Here is a 16,271-nt window from a genome sequence, read left to right on the forward strand (position 1 = left end):
ATTTTGTACGATTTTTGGTTTTTTTTGAAAGAGTCACAAAAAAAACTAACGTAATTTTATCCAGATGTTAATTTAACACCTTTATAATGCTTAATTGATCGCTGGCAACGTTAAATAAACACATTGACGAGCAAAATAAGTTTCCCTTAAATATTGATTATTTACCCTGAAAGGCATAGATTAAACTTCTTCAGCTGTAAAACTCACTTTCCTTAAGCTTTTAATCATATTACTTCAACATCTGAATTGAATTTTGTTAATCATTTCATTGATTATTTAAGTTTTTAAAAATGTAAACAATCAACTTAAATTGTTAATTCAACACCTGGAAACTGGAAGTACTGAGTTGGCTAAAATTGATAAACAGAACTGTCAGTCGCACTTTTTTTCGTCGCGAAATTTTTGCGACTTTTGGGAAATTTGGTGGTGCGACGATAATAAATAATTAAAAAAAAAAATAAATAAAGTCATGTTCGGCTCCATAAACACATTTCAATGAAAAAATTGTAGGTTTTTCGAAGGTTTTTTATATTTTTGATTTTTTTTAAAAAGGAATTTTGTCATTTTTTGCTTAAATTTTTTATTGCTCTCAAATTTTTTGGAAATTTGAAAATTTGTTTGAAACGGAATTTTAAAAAAATTAAGAATATTTAATTTAGAAAGGACTTTAGAAAAAATTTCGACCTTTTCAATATTCGACATTTTCTATTTTAATATTCAATTTTCTTACAAATTTCTTCAAGATTTAAAATTTTTGAAAATTCTTTTTTATAATTAATAATAATAAAGACAAAATTATTTGTTTTAAATTAAAATTGTTTAAAAAAAAATTAAAAATTTGTTTTAAAAGTAGTTTTTATATTTACACATTTTTTATTGAAATTTTATTATTTATACACATTTTTAAAAAGAAATTTTTTTTCATCTAAATTTCAAATTTTTTTTTCAAAAATTTGTTTACCTATCTTAAAATGTTTTATGGCGCCATCCATTTACGGCGTCGGATAAAAAGGGACATTTTTTGACCCCCACCCTCCCTATAATCGGAAACCGTCGGAATTTAAAAACTCCCCCTAATTTACGACGTAATTTTTAGGATGAGGATTTTTGCTGCTGCAGTCCACCAGATTGGGCCGTTGCTGTTCTTGTTGTTGCTGCTGCTGTTGTGACCGCTTTACAGGCCTGTGTCGCACTTCGGTTGTTTGTTCGCTGTTCTGGGGATGCACAAAGACACGTTTTTGCTGGCGCCAATCCTCGAACGTTTCCGGCGACTCGAATTCCTCAACATATATCTCCATGGGGAGCGCGCAGAAGATGTCGAGACAGGAGCATTAGGACGCAGCCATACCATACGGAATCCAATCAGTGGTGGCGAAATTCACTGCTTCGGCGATGTTAAAGCCGAGATTGAACCCCATATGGTGGTAGGCGTAGGGAGCTTGGATGATAAACGTCCCTTCTTCCTGCTCAACTGTCTCAAGTCGTATCCTCTTGTTCTGCAGCAACTCCGGAGATAGCATTATTAAGTCTTGTGCCGCAGGAATGACCGACACTGTTTCGCCGAACGTGGGAAGATTGTTCTCGCTAGATCCTCCAGCTCCTTGCCGCAAGAAGGGGGTACCACGTACCATACCTTGGGCGCTCCAATGTGAAGGTAGTTGATCGCGAGGAGGTCTAAGTCTTCCGTGTGGAAGGCGAAGCGGGACCCAAAAGTTCCAAAGTACAGGAACGGCGAGTGGACTCCAGGAATGGGTGAACCGGACTGCAACGACCTATTCACAATCGTATCGAGTTTTCCGAGGTTCCAAACTTCGAGGCTGGCATTAAAGAGGGTGGATGGTATGTCGGCGCCGTAAAATCCATATCCATTGCAGATGTTGTCCCAAAAATGCTGCTTGATGTTCTGCACGTCAGAAGGAGGCCTATAAAGAAAAATAAAATGGAAAAGAAGTTTCAATTTAATATTTTTTCCTTGCAACTGAGCCAATCAGGGATTCCGGCACGCAAGTCGAAAATTTTGAATTTTTCAAACTCGATTTTTTGAAGGTTTCAACACGTCATTGTGGAGAAAAATATCTAAATTTAACGAAACAAAAGAGATCTCCTCCCCCCTTTTTCAAGAAAAGTTGTTAAAAATTAGCTCAAATTTATATGGAAATTTGTAAAAAATTGTAAATGTTTACTTAGTAAGTTAAAAACCAGATCAAACAAGTTTGAAGCGCTTAAATATTACTGACAAATTACAACAAAAAATCCTAACTAGAGAGAATTTATACGACGTCGTATTTTCCTTTTACCCCCCCTCCCCCTACGTCGAAATCAATCGGAAATTAATGGACCCCCACCCCCCCTCAAATTTCCGACGCCGTAAATGGATGGCGCCTTATGAAAGAAACTTTTAATAGTTCGATTTTTGAATAAATTTTTAAAAAATTTAATATCAATTTTTTTTTAAATTTTGCAATTTTTTTCAACAAAATATAAGTGGAAGATGACAATAATTGAAACTTAAAACTAAAACTAAAAAAAAATCTAAATTTAAATATTTTTTATCTCAAAATTTTTATTTTAGCGCGAAAACCCAAAAATTAAATAATAAAAAAAATGGCAACCCTAAATTTTTTTACGGCTTGCTCCCAAAACCCGTTCCGCCGCATTGCCTGTCACCCGCACTGACAGCTGACAAAAGAAAAAAAAATCGAAGAAAATTCTGTGAATCAATTGAGAATTTTGCGTTGAAAATTTGTGTGTATTTTGCGTGTTGCCAGCCGGGCAAAAGTGAAACGCGAGCCAAAAGACGCGTTCCGTGACGCCATCAATGCATCAAAGTCGCCGCTTTCAATGCTAAAGATGCGATTTCTTAGTCACAATAGTCGGTCGTCGTCTCTGATAAAATCAATAACCACAATCAGTATTATCGCTTTATTTCTAGTCGCACTACTTTCAATCTGCCAGCATGTCGAGGCGTCCTCAGAGAAACTAGGCGATCCCTACAAGATACTGGGCGTCGATCGACGTGCCTCGCTGCAAGACATCCGCCGCGCTTACAAACAACTCGCCAAGGAATGGTAAGTGTCTGCACGTCGTATGTAGGCCATAAAAAGAGTGTTATTGATTTTTTCTCTTTGTTTTTTTTTTCTCGTCTTTGAATTTTCAGGCATCCCGATAAAACGGATAATCCGGATGCGGAACGGAAATTTGTGGAGATCAAGCAGGCGTACGAGCTGCTGTCGGACTCGGAGCGTCGAAAAGCCTACGACTTGCACGGAATCACGAATGAGGATGCTCGACTGAATCGGGACCAGCATGACTACAGTCAGTATGGGAGATTTGCATTTGATCCGTTTGACGATTTTTTCGGGTCGCATCGCTTCACGTTTCACGATCAGGACATTTCGTTGTTCCACAAGTTGCTAATCACGGCCAAATATTACGAAACTCAGGTGGTGCCCAAGAGCCATACGACGCCGCATATTCTCTTCTTTTACGCCGATTGGTGCTTTTCGTGCATGAAGGCGGCGGGCACGTTCAAAAAGTTGCTGGATTCGCTTGAGCCGCTCGGCGTGACATTTGCCACCATCAATGCCGGGCTGGAGAATCAACTGGTACGACGCATTGGCGTGCATTCACTGCCTTGTATCTCGCTGGTGCTGGATGGACACAATTATTTGTACAAGGAGCCGGCACTTAGCATACCGAAAATTGTTGGTAAGTAGCTCGAAAATTTTTTCAAGGTTTTTTTCAAAATATTTTTTCATAAAGATTTGATAAATATCATAAAACGATGAAATTCAGAAAAAAATCTAAAATTGTTAAATTCCAATAAATTTTAAATTTTTTAAATTTCAAAATTTATGCCCTAAAAATCAAATGGGGCAAACTTAAAAAATTTGGTTTAAAGAAAACTTTTAAAATTTTTATTAAAATTCATTTTTGTTTTATTTTTTAAATTTTTTCATAATGTAAAAAAAAATTTTTTTTTTTTGAACAATTTTTCCACATAAGTTAATATTTCATAAGGACACTGTCACAAATTTTAAACTAAATTTTTTGAAAAAATTTTAAAAAAAATTCATTTTCAATAATTGTTTTAATACAATAATTAATAATTTTAAATTTTTTTTTTGAAAAATTTAAAAAAATCTTTAAAAAAGACCAAAAAAACGGGCAATTTTGATGATATTTTCAATTTAATTATTTTGCCCCAATTTTTTCGAAAAAATTCAGGCATGGGAAAAAAGTTCAAAAAAAAAAAAGGAGCGGCCTAAACAATTTTTAGTAATTTTTGTGTTCAAAATCGTATTTCGACATAAAAATTTCTTTTAAAAATAATTTTCATTAAAATTATTGAAACTTTTTTTCAAAAAAAATTTGACAGTTAATTTTTTGATATTCATTTTTTTTCAATTTTAAATAAAATGTTTTTAAATCTATTTTTAATACACAAATATCAATGTAAAAATTAAAACAATTTTCTCAAATTTTTAAAAAAAATTTGTGCATTTTTATGAAAAAAAGTATTTTGTGAAAAATTTTCATTTTTTTGAAAACAAAAATTTAATTTTTGGAAAAATCTATGAAACGTTCAAAAAGCGGCCTTAGTATTTTATTTCAGTTTTTATCCCCAAAAAAATGTTTTTAAAAATAAATAAATTTTTTTCGAAAATTTACACTTATGCGACATAAAGTGAAATAATGAAATTTAATGGCCTAAGCAAAAAAAAGTTAATTAAAAAAAATGTATAAAAATAAATAAAAAAATTGTTTTAAATTTAAAAAAAATTATTAAATAAATTGTTAACAAAATTATTTTATAAATTACAGTTTTATATGAAAAAGTAGACTTCATTTAAAAAAATATCTTTAAAAAAAGTTAAATAAAATTAAAATAAATTTTTTAGACCAAGACCAAGTTTCATTAAACTCAGGAAAATTGTTAAAAAATGTTTAAAATTTGAATTTCATTAAAAAAAAAATTTAAACGAGAGAATTTTTCCTCTTAAAATATTTTTTTTATTTTGATTTTGATCAAAAATTTAATTGAACAAGCTAAACTTTAAAAACAACCGCAAAAAAATTAAAAAAAATTTCTAATTTTTTCCTATTTTTTTTTTTTTTTGGTATTTAAGAGTCTCACAAAAAGTTTTAAAATTATTTCCCGTTCGAAAAGGATAAATCGCACAAAAGCATACAAATTAGTAACAAGTGGGAAGAAATAAATATTTTTGAATTTTTTGTTTTTAATTTTTTAATAATTTTTAGAAAATAAACGTTTTCTAAAGTTAAAATTTTACTTTCGAAATTATTTTTTAACTACAAAAATTAGAAAAATTAGCAAAATCTTCTTAAAAATTTTTGAAAAATTATGAAAATCATGACTCAAAAAAAATTTCTTCTACATTTCAATAAGAAATGTCTTTTAAAGCAAGTTTCTTTTGTTTTAGTAAATAGTAATTTTTCATGTTACTTCAATCAAAAAATTGCAAAAAATGTCAAAAATATTTTATTATATATTTAATTTTTACTTTTCCCCCTGAATAAATTAAATTGATTCGCCTAAATAAAAAAATAATTTAATTTTTAATAAAATTGTAAATTTTAAAAATTTAATAAATTTTTTTTGAAAATTGGGGAAAATTATTCAAAAAGTATTTCTTTAAAAATTAAAAAAAAAATTATATTTTTTTTTAAATATTACTTAAAACTCTAAAATTCTTTGAAAGATGAGAAAGTACTTTTTCATCGAAAATGAATTATTTTTTCCATTACTCAAAATTATTGGTTGAGGTGCAAAAATGTGAAATTGCACATGCTTTATTTTATGACCTTTTTTTGTCAAAAATACATTTAACGCTCAAAAAATTTTAAAAAACTTGTCATTTTGTAATTTAAAAAAAAATCAGATAAAAATTTTAATTCAATTTTCTTTCCGCAGATTTCGTTCGCCTCAAACTGCCATACAAGCTCTTGGGCAACGTGAAAGACGACAATGTCGATGCATTTTTAAGCGGATGGACAGACAATCGTGTACGTGCCCTCGTCATGGAGCCCCGTAGTCAACCGCGTCTCCGTTATCTCATTGCTGCATATCATTTCCGGCATCTCGTGGCATTTGGCTTCGTGCAACTCAACTCGCCCGACACCAAGGAGATCCAGCATCGCTACAAAGTCAATCCGAGTCTCGATTCCGTGCACGTCTTCAACGAGGACAGCTCGAAGCCCGTCGCCAGCGTTCAAATGTCCGACATTCCCTCCGAAACGCTCAACGTTGTCATCAAGGTGAATCGGTATCTGGCACTGCCGCGTCTCTCGTCGCAAGAAATGCTCGACGGCATCTGCCCCGCCGAGTGGAATCGCCCACGAAAACGGTTGTGCGTCATTTTGGTCACGGAAAATACGGAAATGCATGACAGGGCGCGCGATACTTTGCGTCGCATCGCTCTGCAATCGTCCTACAGCACGGAACGCGTTCGCTTTGCGTACATTTATCAGAACAAACAATCGGATTTCATTAATTCGTTGAGTGCACATGGCAGACCGGATGACACGCTGTTGCGAATTGTGGTGATTTGGCGTCGCGACATGAAACACGTCAAGTACGAGTGGATCCATGAGACAGATTTGCATGTCAGTGACCATCAAGCGTTGGATAATGAGACGTACGAAGGTGTCGTGAACAAGACTAAGCTCAAAATCGATACCGTTATTCAAACTTTGCTGCGACCGAATGAAGCTTTGAGTTACGAGGCAGAAGTGAAGGCAAGAAAAAAATTTTTTATCTACAATTTTTCATGAATTTACGACAAAATTTCATTTTAGGACTTGCTAGACGAGCACGCGCAAGGCTTAATTTTCCGCATTGTCACCAAACTCTACACTTCTCTGGAATATTTCATTGACAATCTCGGCAGTGAGCATATTTGGCCGGCGCTTTCGGTGTTGGCGACTATTTTGTTCATCCTCGCTGTTGGCTATTTGATGTCGTATCTCGTGCGCATGGAAGAAGACACCGTCAAACGGAACGAAACCAAGGACCAATTAAATAATAATGGTAAATTTTGCTCTTTTTGGCTTAAAAAATGAAAATTTTTTTAAAAAGTTATTTTTTTTTTAGCACCGCGAGACAATTATGTTCAAGAATTGAAGCTTCATGAGCTGAGAGCTGAAAAATATAACGGATTAGTTCGTCTTTTGAAGCCAGGTTGTCGTACAATCGTCCTCATCACCGACTTGCAGTCACGACCAAAATTGATTCCCGCATACCATCGTGCGGTTTGGCCCTACAGAAAGTAAGTTTTTATTTAAATTGAACAAAATTTTTTTAATTTTTCGAAAAGTCAAGAAACCAAAACGGAAAATTTCAAATATTTTAACCAAATTTTTTTTAAATTTATTTTTTTAAATATTTTTTTTATTTAATTTTTGATTAATTTTTTTATTTGCTACTTTCTTTTTTTATTAAAAAATCCGATATTTCAAATATTTTAAAAAAAAATTATTTTCATTTTTTTATTAAAAAAAAATCACAAAAAAAATTATTTTGATTTCTTTATAAAATAAGATTTTTTGTCATACAAAAATTAAAAAAAAAAAAAAACATATTTCTAAGAAATTATAATAAATTTTCAGTTTTTTTTTATAATTTTTTTATGAATAAATAAATAAACTAAATAAAATAAAATAAACTTAAAAAAAAATATTTTTTTTTTTATAAAAAAAACATCTTTTTTTTTAAAATATTTTTCTATAAAAAATTTTAAAAATAAAAATTTTGTGTTTTTAAAATTAAAAAAATTAAAATTAAGAAAAAATTTGGACTCAGTTTAAAAAAGTTTAATTTTTGTGTAAAATTTTAAATTTTTCAAATAAAATTTAAAAAAAAATTAATAATTTTTTCTTAAAAATTTTTTTTTTATAATTTTCATCTTTTTTTTAATATTTTCTATAAAAAAATTTCAGTTTACGATTGAAATATTCTAAATTAAATTTTAATAAAATATTAAAAAAATAAAATTTGGACTCAGTAATTTTTTAAGATTTTTTTAAAATTTCAAAAAAATTTAAAATTAAAAAAAAATTAATAAAAAAAAATATTTTGTTCGAAAAAAAATATTATTTAGCTTGGAACTAAAATTTATTCTGAATTCAATTTTTTTTTACAGAAACAAAACACTGATGTTCTCGCATATGTTAATCGAGAAAGGTCTCGCTTGGTATTCGGAGTTGTTGCGATTGTCTCTATCGGAGTTGCGTGATTTGAACATTAATCCACGTAATTGCATCGGAACCGTCATTGCTCTCAATGGACATCGTAAATATTTTTGCATGTATCATGCAAAGCATCCAGAATCTAGTCGTGGCGCGAAGGTAATTTTTTGATATTTTTCACAAAAATTTATTATTTTTTTAATTTTTTTTTTATTATTTTTATTTATTTTTTTTTAATTTTTAATAAAAATTTTCATTTATTTTTTAATATTTTTAATTATATGTGTATTTATTTTTTTTTAATTTTATTTTTTTAATATTTTTTTTTTTAATTATTTTAATTTAATTAAATATTTTTTTCTTTTCCTCAAACTTAGCAGATTTTTTTTTATTTTAAAAAAATTTAAAATAATTTTTTTTTAATTTTTTTTAGCGAATGATCAAAATGACGCGTCACCTGAGTGCATCGCCAACGGATCCCGAGGCAGGTGCCTTCCTGGGCATGGATTCCGATGACTCGGACATCTCCACAGACGTTTCAGAGCCGAAAATTCTGCTCGAAGAAAACCTACTCGATGGCTTGAGTAACTGGCTCGACCGCTTATTCGAGGGCACCACACATCGTTACTACATCAACTATTGGCCCGACTTTACCACAAAATAAGTGTCATGAATTATGTTTATCAACACAAGGGATTGTTCAGACTATTTTTTTTTGTTTCTCATAAAAAAAACAACGTGTTTGTTACCTCAGTTCGTTTTTAAGTGAATTTATTTATATTTGTGATTAGTTTCATGTTTAATTTTAATGAATTAGGATTTTAAGACGAAAAAACCCACAAAGTCCGCCAAAGATTATATTTTAACCGATTTCTTAAAATTTTCGTAAGATATTAATTTTTATCATTTTTTGACACCGAAAACCCTCCTCTCTGATATAAAAAAATAATTTAAAACAAAAAAAAACTTAAAAATAATATTTATCGAAAAAAATCAATTTCTTTGATTAAATCGCACTTTTTTCATATAAAGAAAATCAACCTAGCAAAATATATTAAAAATAGGCCAAAAATAATCAAAGAATGCAAAAATTAGACAAATTTAGAATAATTTTTAAGATCAACTCGGAAAAATAAGACAAAATCATTCGAGTTGAAGCACTTTTCACATCTTTACATACTCAAACTCATGCAAGTCCTTTTTGAATAAAACAAAAAAAAAACATTAAATAAAATCATAGCCTTACATGATAAAAAAAATAATAAAAATAAAATAAAAATAGGAAATTTTTATCAATGCGACCATTTTTCATTGAAAATTCATGAAAATTTGTAAGATTATGTTAGGAAAAACTCTTTAAAAAAGTGGAGATTTGCAATGTTTTTATTTATTTGTTAAGAATTTTATTATTTATTGCCCTTTTCTATACTATGATGATGGAAAATACTGACTGTCGTTTAATAAAATTATTTTAATTGAAGCAATAACAGGAGTTTTTGATGGATTTATTGATTTTTAGCGGTAAAAATCACCAGGCGCTCGTGTGAAAAGGAAAAATTAGGACAAAATTTGAATAATTTGACAGCGAATGGGAGTTTATCGGACCTAGAACTGGGTCAAAGGTCATAAAAAGGTAAATTTTTGATGATTTTTCATAAATTTTTCCCAAAAAATGATTTTGCAAAAGAAAAAAAAATTTTTTGTAGCTCTCGAATCACTTATCGATGATAATTTATGTTTATTTTTGTCGTTTTATGATATTTTTTGTATTTCAAAAATTAATTTTAACCCATATTAGTCCATTAAGAGTCTAAAAAACTTCAAAAATTGGTTTTGAAATACAAAAAAAAAATTAAGACTCATGAAAAATATTTTTTTTATAATTTTTAACCACAATCTTAAAGTTTTTATTCCGTAATTATTGGAACTTTGGACTCCGCATCACTTTCGATCACTTACTTACCTATAAAATTCACTAAAACTTTAAAAAACTTCAAAATTTGCGTTCACAAATAAAATTTTTCCTTTTTTATATATTTTTTAATCGAATTGTTTAATCACACAACAACGGGAGCTGGGTCGGAATCACCATTGGAAAGAGATTTTTTGCTACTGACAACATTTACTTTGCATTGAACGAGTCTTCGCACTGTTTGTATGCAACGCCGACACCGAAACCGCCGCCCATGATGACGGGCCATGCTCTCCGCTTGAAGAAGAAAAGTGAGAAAACGCTGCCAAGCACCAATCCACCGCCTGCAATCAAACAAAATGATGGTAAATAAATTATGTAATACAAATTAATTTGCAATTTCGGGCTTTGGAGATGACGATTTGCAACGTACCGAATTTCAAGAGGGTATCCGTTAGACAGCGATCCATTTTCTGGCCAAATCGCTCTTCGGCGAATACGTGAGCTGTTTGCTGTGCCATTATTTGCTTCGATTTTTCGTTTTTGGACGACGAAAAAATTTCCAATGCGGTACTCGAATGTTGATTGGGAGTTATTTTAGTGCGTTTCGTTAGAAAAAATGCGTTTCACTATGGGAGATGATGTCTGTGCGTTTGTCCGTGAGTTTTTTTTTAAACTTTGGAAAACAAATTTGTAAGTTTAGTATTTAATGTAAGAAAATATTTAATTAAAATTTTTAAATTATCAACTTTAATTTTTTTTTTCAGGAATAGTTAAAAGACCAAAAGCAAAAATAGCGAAGCAGAAGCTCTTTTCACTTACATGGGCAGAATATCGATTTGGATGAAGCTACCCAAATAATTACTCGCGAATTTAGTAAACAAGTTCTTGAACATCGAGCTAGCAATCGTTTTTCTATAAAGTGAAATTTCGTAAGCCTAGAGTGAACTCGTTTCGTAGGAGAGAGAGTGAACTCGCAACAGAGAAGATGTGTCTTTCTGTTGCTGGACCTTTCTTTCTACTTTTGAAGAGTTTTAAAGGCTTAATAGCTTACCAAAAACCTTCAAAAAATAAAAGGAGAATCCACGGACTCTCTGGGGGTGGCAAAGGATCCCGTTTTAAGGTAAGGATCCCTCTTGTCCATCCTTTTTACGAAATTAAAATTACTTTCACGCTACGGCCATACAACTGCTACGGCATTCAAACTACATTTACATGCATAATCAAAAATTTTCTTCTGCAAATCTCGTCGATACTATAGATGCTCATAAAAAGATTCTGTACACTTTTCAATGCTTTATCCTTATCAGTAAAGAACAACAAATTAACTCTCTCTTTGTTTTAATACAGATAAATTGCATATTTTATTTAGTTTCGGTTTGTCACTTACCAAATTGACACAAATTAAAAATTAACTAAAAATAAAATTTTCAACGTGACTTTAAAATGGAGGAAAACAAAAAAAAATTTCAAAGAGTTATCGAAAGAATATCAAAGAGTTTTCTTCTAATTTGCGTAAGAAATCGTTCCTAAAATAACTCGTTAATATTCCGGAACTAAACTAATTTTACTGATCGTATTTTGGAGGCAAATCGCATGGGTTGATCTTAAATTAACTGAATCACTCCTGTCAACGAACGCGACGACGAAGTTGTGGAACAAAGAAAAAATAAAAAGCTATAATAAAGTTAAAATTAAAAATAATAAAATAAGAAGTAATTAAAAAAGAATCGAAGAGATAGGAAAAGCGAAGAAAAGTGAAATGTGGAAGAGCACGTGTGGAAGTTAAGACAAAGAAAGAATAATGAAAAGGAAAGGGATGACACAAAAGTGAAAGAAGGGTGTTGTAGAGTAGTAGGAATGAAGTAGAAGGAAAGGTTGTTAGTTAAGAAGATAGTAAAGAAGGGAGATAGAGGTCAGTCGTTTTCCGAGCGTCGTTAGAGTAAGTCAGGAAGTAAATATTAATTAAAGTCAGAATCACGTGGTTTCAATTTATAAAATTAAATACAAAACAAAGGCAAAGGCCCTGTTGAGTCGACAAAAGTTTAAATTCATGCCTTTTGGCTGTTATCTCATAGAACATGGGAACGGATTACAAAAAAATTGTTCGGTTATATTTTTTTCTCATTTCCTTTAATATTTAAAAATTAATAATTTTTAAAAGGTAAAAAGTTTATTTTAAAGTTTTTGTTATGGACGATTCTTATTATTTTTATATCATAAAAATTCTTCATAAAAACAAATATTATTCTATTTTCAAAATGCACTAAAGTTAAAAATACCTCCTCAAGTCGACAACTTTCTAAATTTTTCCAATATGACAGATTTTGCGCAAATGTGCTTTGAGTCAAAAAGATGGTAAAGTTGGATTAGAGAATAACTAAAAATCATCAAATTTCTTTTTTGAAGCTCTTTTTATTTTGTTACAATGAAAATAATATCCATAGATTCGTTTTATTTAATACGATGTTCTTTCATACAATTTTCTATTTTATTAATTTTTTTTTGCCATTTTCATGGCTTAGATTCTCACATGTACTCGATTGAACAATAATACAACGTTAATAAAAAATGATGCTATCTACCAAATAAAATATTTTTTTTATATAAATTTTCATCTATTAGATTCATAAGTAAATATTTCAACTAATAAAAGAGAAGGAAAAATGTTAAACAATTTTTTTTTCTAATTATTCAGCATGTCCCAAATGTCATCTTCCGGTTTCTTGGCAGCCGTTTTACTCGATGACGATTTTTTCGACGCTTTCACATCCAACGAGAGTAAATCGTCTTCGGCGACCGTTTTTGGCGGTACTTTCATCGAACGTGTGGCTTTGCTAGTGGCATTTGATGTTTTGTGTGATTCGAATCCGTTCCAGCCGTCATCGTTATTTGAAGAATTTTGACTAAAAATTAGGTTCTTGTTAAAATTAGAAAGAAATTTTATTTTTAAAAGGTCCTTACTATGATCCAGAATTATTTTTGTCTTGCCAGTTGTTCCATTCGTCGCCTTGTCCGTTATTTTCTGGGTGTTGTTGGTAGCCTTGATCCTGATATCCGCCGCCAGATTGATAATTATCTGATGTGGGACTTGTGTAGCCAGAACCAGTGCCCGAAATTGAAGACCATCCTTTTCGACTGAAGTCAGTTACCTGAGAAAAAAAATTATTAATTTAAGATTAAAGAAAAATTCAAAGAGGCAAACCAAAAAATATCAAAAAAATTTTTAAATAAATTTGATTTTTTTTTTTAAATATTTTCTTAAATTTTTTTAAATTAAAAAAAATAAATTTATTTGAAAAAAATGAAGAAAATTTTTGTTAATTTTAAAAAATTTAAGAAAATTTAAAAAATTAAATAAATTTTAAATTTTTTTAAAGTTTAAAATTTTTTAATTTAAAAAAAATTAAATAAAATTTAATTAAAAAAATAAAATAAAAATCAACCTTGCTAGCGATATTGGTGGCTTGATATCCAACCTCAGAAAGCAATGTTCCCTCTTTAACCTAACAAAATAAATAAAAATAACTCAAAAAACTAAAAAAGACTCTAAAAACTAAAAAACAGACCTTATCTTGAACAGTATTTGTAACTTCAACTACCTTTTGAGCGGCTACAGTGCCATATTTGAAGGCATTTTCCTTCGCAACTCCCGCAATTTTGGCAGCTCCCATCGACAAAAACCCAAATCCTGATGCCAGAGACGAAAATGTCGAATCAAAAACCTCCTGCGATTGACTTCTCGGTGGCGGATCTCGCGAATACCCAAATCCCGCATACTTTCCTCCCTGATTGGGCGGCAACGTGTCTGGACGTGATGCATTTTCCATTTGTTTGCGCGAGAAAAAGTCCTCTTTTTGCGCCTTGAACTCCTGCGAATTGAAATTCTGATAGCCTCCGGTGTAATTTCCGCCATCTTGATATCCACCCCCGCCCCCGGAATGATTTTGGATGGATCCAGTCGACTTGGAATGTGACATGCTGCTACTACTGAAGTTGGATTGATGATTTTTCGCCGAAGATTTGTTAATGTCCCACTCCTTGCCTTGCGCCAGCGTTGAAATTTTGTCGCGATACAAGGCGGCAGCGCGCGTATTGTACTTTTGCTGGATGCTCATGGAGTCGTCGTAGTCATCTTGTTCCTCGAAAAACTCGCGGGCACGTTGATTGCCGCCAACTTTCATCTTTTCCAGTTCCAGGTCTTTCCATTTGTCCATCGTGACGCTACGTACGAAGGAGAGATGAACGCCGAGGCCGCGATGCTTGCCCGAACACTCCAAACAGATCCAAATGCCGTACGTCACGGACACCCATTGCGGGTTGTGAGCTCCGCATTCGAAGCATTTCTGAAAAAGAATTTGAAATTGATTTTTAAAAAATTGAGTGCTGAAAATTTTTTAAGCATTTCGACTTTTCACAAATTTTCCGAAATTTTTCACGAATTTCCCTGATTTTCTAAAATTTCCATCCGTTTCCATCATTTTTTTTTACGAAATTCACAAGACTGTGACTAAATGTTTTCAAAATCTAAAATTTTACCAAATTTTTTATACAAATTTTCAAAGTTTCCAAGACGTTCAACTGTGGAAATTTGTGGAAAATTTGGTAAAATTTCAGATTTTGACATCATTCATTTTCCAGAATTTTCTAAAGCCTTTCGTAAAATTTTTCATAAGAAATTTTAGAAACTTTAATTTTAAAAGTTTAAAAATCATAAAATTTTCCGATTCTCCATAAATATTTTTCGAAATTTTCTTCGTATTTCCAGAGTTTTCTGAAGATTTTCACGAGTTTCCCAAATTTTTAAAAATTTTTCCATAGATTTTCATTTTTTTACTCGAAAGTCACGAAAATTTAACGGATTTTCGAATTTTCAATTTTCCTTTAATTTCCCAAGTTTTTCCGAAACTTTTCACAAATTTTCAGACTTTTTTTTCATAAATTTTTCTTCGAAAAACTTAAGTTTTATTTAACGGAAATTTTGAAGGATTTCTTCATTTTGTTTTTACGAATTTTCAATTTTTTCTAATTTTCCATGAATTTCCCACGTTTTTCTACGGATTTCCCAAATTTTTATACAAATTTTTGCTCTTTTCGATGCTTAAAAGACGCTCTGAAAAATTTCTGTCAGAAATCGGAAAAAATTTCCAATTTTCCACGAATTTTCCAAATAATTTCTAGATTTTCTTTGATTTTTCACGTGATTTCCCAAAGTTTTCCTCAAATTTTTGCTTTCTACGTTGCTTACGAGTCCAAAAATTTTTAAGTTTTCTTCAAAATTTCACACTTTTCCACGAATTTCCCAAATATTTTCGAAATTTTCCTTGATTTTCCTCGAGTTTTCACAAAAATTTTCATGAATTTCCAAAAATTTCCTCCTTAAATAAATTTTAAACTTTCGCAAATTGCAAAATCAAGGGAAACAACTTGTTAAGTCATGTAAAGTGTCGAAATCCCATCGTATCCACACACAACATATGTTATGTATACTCATCCAAATACGTGGCGAATCACCTAAAATCCCAAATAAACTCACAGTATTTTCATTTGTGGGCCTCAGCTCGCTCAAAACTCGCCGTGTCCGGGGACTTGCCATCTCGCAGCGTGCCTCCAACTACTTTTCACTCAAAAAAAACCAAAAATTCGACAAAAAATCGCTCGTAATATGTTGCCCAAACACTCTTCTACTGCGGGGAAATTGCAACTTGTCTTCGTAAAATTCAAAATTGTGTCACTACAGGCGCGTTTTCAGCATTTATCACAGTATCTTGAGCATTGCGTGTGCCCGAAAATCACTTTGACGCAACGAAAAGTCTCTCGAAATGCTGCAAAATCCAATTTTTCACGGGAATTTCCGAGATTTCTGATCAGAATCGAAAATGCTGAGCTGTCACTTGGCCACGGGACCAGCGAGCAACCCAAATCACAGACGTCATTTTCGTTTGACAGCTAAATCTGGGGCAATGGAGCCCTGATTTAATTTTAATTTTTAATCTAAAATTTAGTTTTGAAAGCAGAATGTCTCGCAAAAAGCCGGTAAAAATATGGAAAATTAAATTTATCGACTTTTACAGGGAGAAAAAATCGCGAGATGACATTTTCGGGTAAGAAACTTTTCATTCATGAAACTTTTCCGAGGCAGCGGAGAGTT

At 31.2% G+C, this 16,271-nt stretch overlaps 2 protein-coding genes across 2 annotated transcripts; one reads left to right on the forward strand and one right to left on the reverse strand.

Moving 5' to 3' along the window:
- The first annotated feature begins 2,682 nt into the window (after positions 1-2,682).
- Positions 2,683-9,502, forward strand: LOC134833582 (dnaJ homolog subfamily C member 16). The gene is made up of 7 exons (XM_063847947.1): positions 2,683-3,068; positions 3,158-3,708; positions 5,936-6,759; positions 6,820-7,051; positions 7,115-7,289; positions 8,163-8,367; positions 8,642-9,502. Exons 1-7 carry the CDS (start codon positions 2,842-2,844, stop codon positions 8,870-8,872), a joined length of 2,445 nt encoding a protein of 814 aa, XP_063704017.1. The 5' UTR covers positions 2,683-2,841; the 3' UTR covers positions 8,873-9,502.
- A 3,032-nt stretch (positions 9,503-12,534) lies between these two features.
- LOC134833345 (ADP-ribosylation factor GTPase-activating protein 1) lies at positions 12,535-16,008 on the reverse strand. The gene is made up of 5 exons (XM_063847643.1): positions 15,657-16,008; positions 13,690-14,466; positions 13,567-13,626; positions 13,085-13,272; positions 12,535-13,026 (listed from the first exon to the last, which is right to left on the reverse strand). The coding sequence occupies exons 1-5, from the start codon at positions 15,714-15,716 to the stop codon at positions 12,807-12,809; spliced, it is 1,305 nt and encodes a 434-aa protein (XP_063703713.1). The 5' UTR covers positions 15,717-16,008; the 3' UTR covers positions 12,535-12,806.
- Positions 16,009-16,271: the final 263 nt, after the last annotated feature.

Source organism: Culicoides brevitarsis, chromosome 3 (genome assembly GCF_036172545.1).
Source record: "Culicoides brevitarsis isolate CSIRO-B50_1 chromosome 3, AGI_CSIRO_Cbre_v1, whole genome shotgun sequence".
Classification (NCBI taxonomy): domain Eukaryota; kingdom Metazoa; phylum Arthropoda; class Insecta; order Diptera; family Ceratopogonidae; genus Culicoides; species Culicoides brevitarsis.

Excerpts from the sequence above, each read along its gene's own strand:
- LOC134833582 (XM_063847947.1), top strand. The coding sequence starts at position 2,842 with ATGCTAAAGATGCGATTTCTTAGTCACAATAGTCGGTCGTCGTCTCTG. Across the intron at positions 6,760-6,819 it reads GTTACGAGGCAGAAGTGAAG|GACTTGCTAGACGAGCACGC; the intron begins GCAAGAAAAAAA and ends ATTTCATTTTAG. Across the intron at positions 8,368-8,641 it reads AATCTAGTCGTGGCGCGAAG|CGAATGATCAAAATGACGCG; the intron begins GTAATTTTTTGA and ends AATTTTTTTTAG.
- LOC134833345 (XM_063847643.1), bottom strand. The coding sequence starts at position 15,716 with ATGGCAAGTCCCCGGACACGGCGAGTTTTGAGCGAGCTGAGGCCCACA. Across the intron at positions 14,467-15,656 it reads GGCCCACAAATGAAAATACT|AAATGCTTCGAATGCGGAGC; the intron begins GTGAGTTTATTT and ends ATTCTTTTTCAG. Across the intron at positions 13,273-13,566 it reads CCACCAATATCGCTAGCAAG|GTAACTGACTTCAGTCGAAA; the intron begins GTTGATTTTTAT and ends TTTTTTTCTCAG.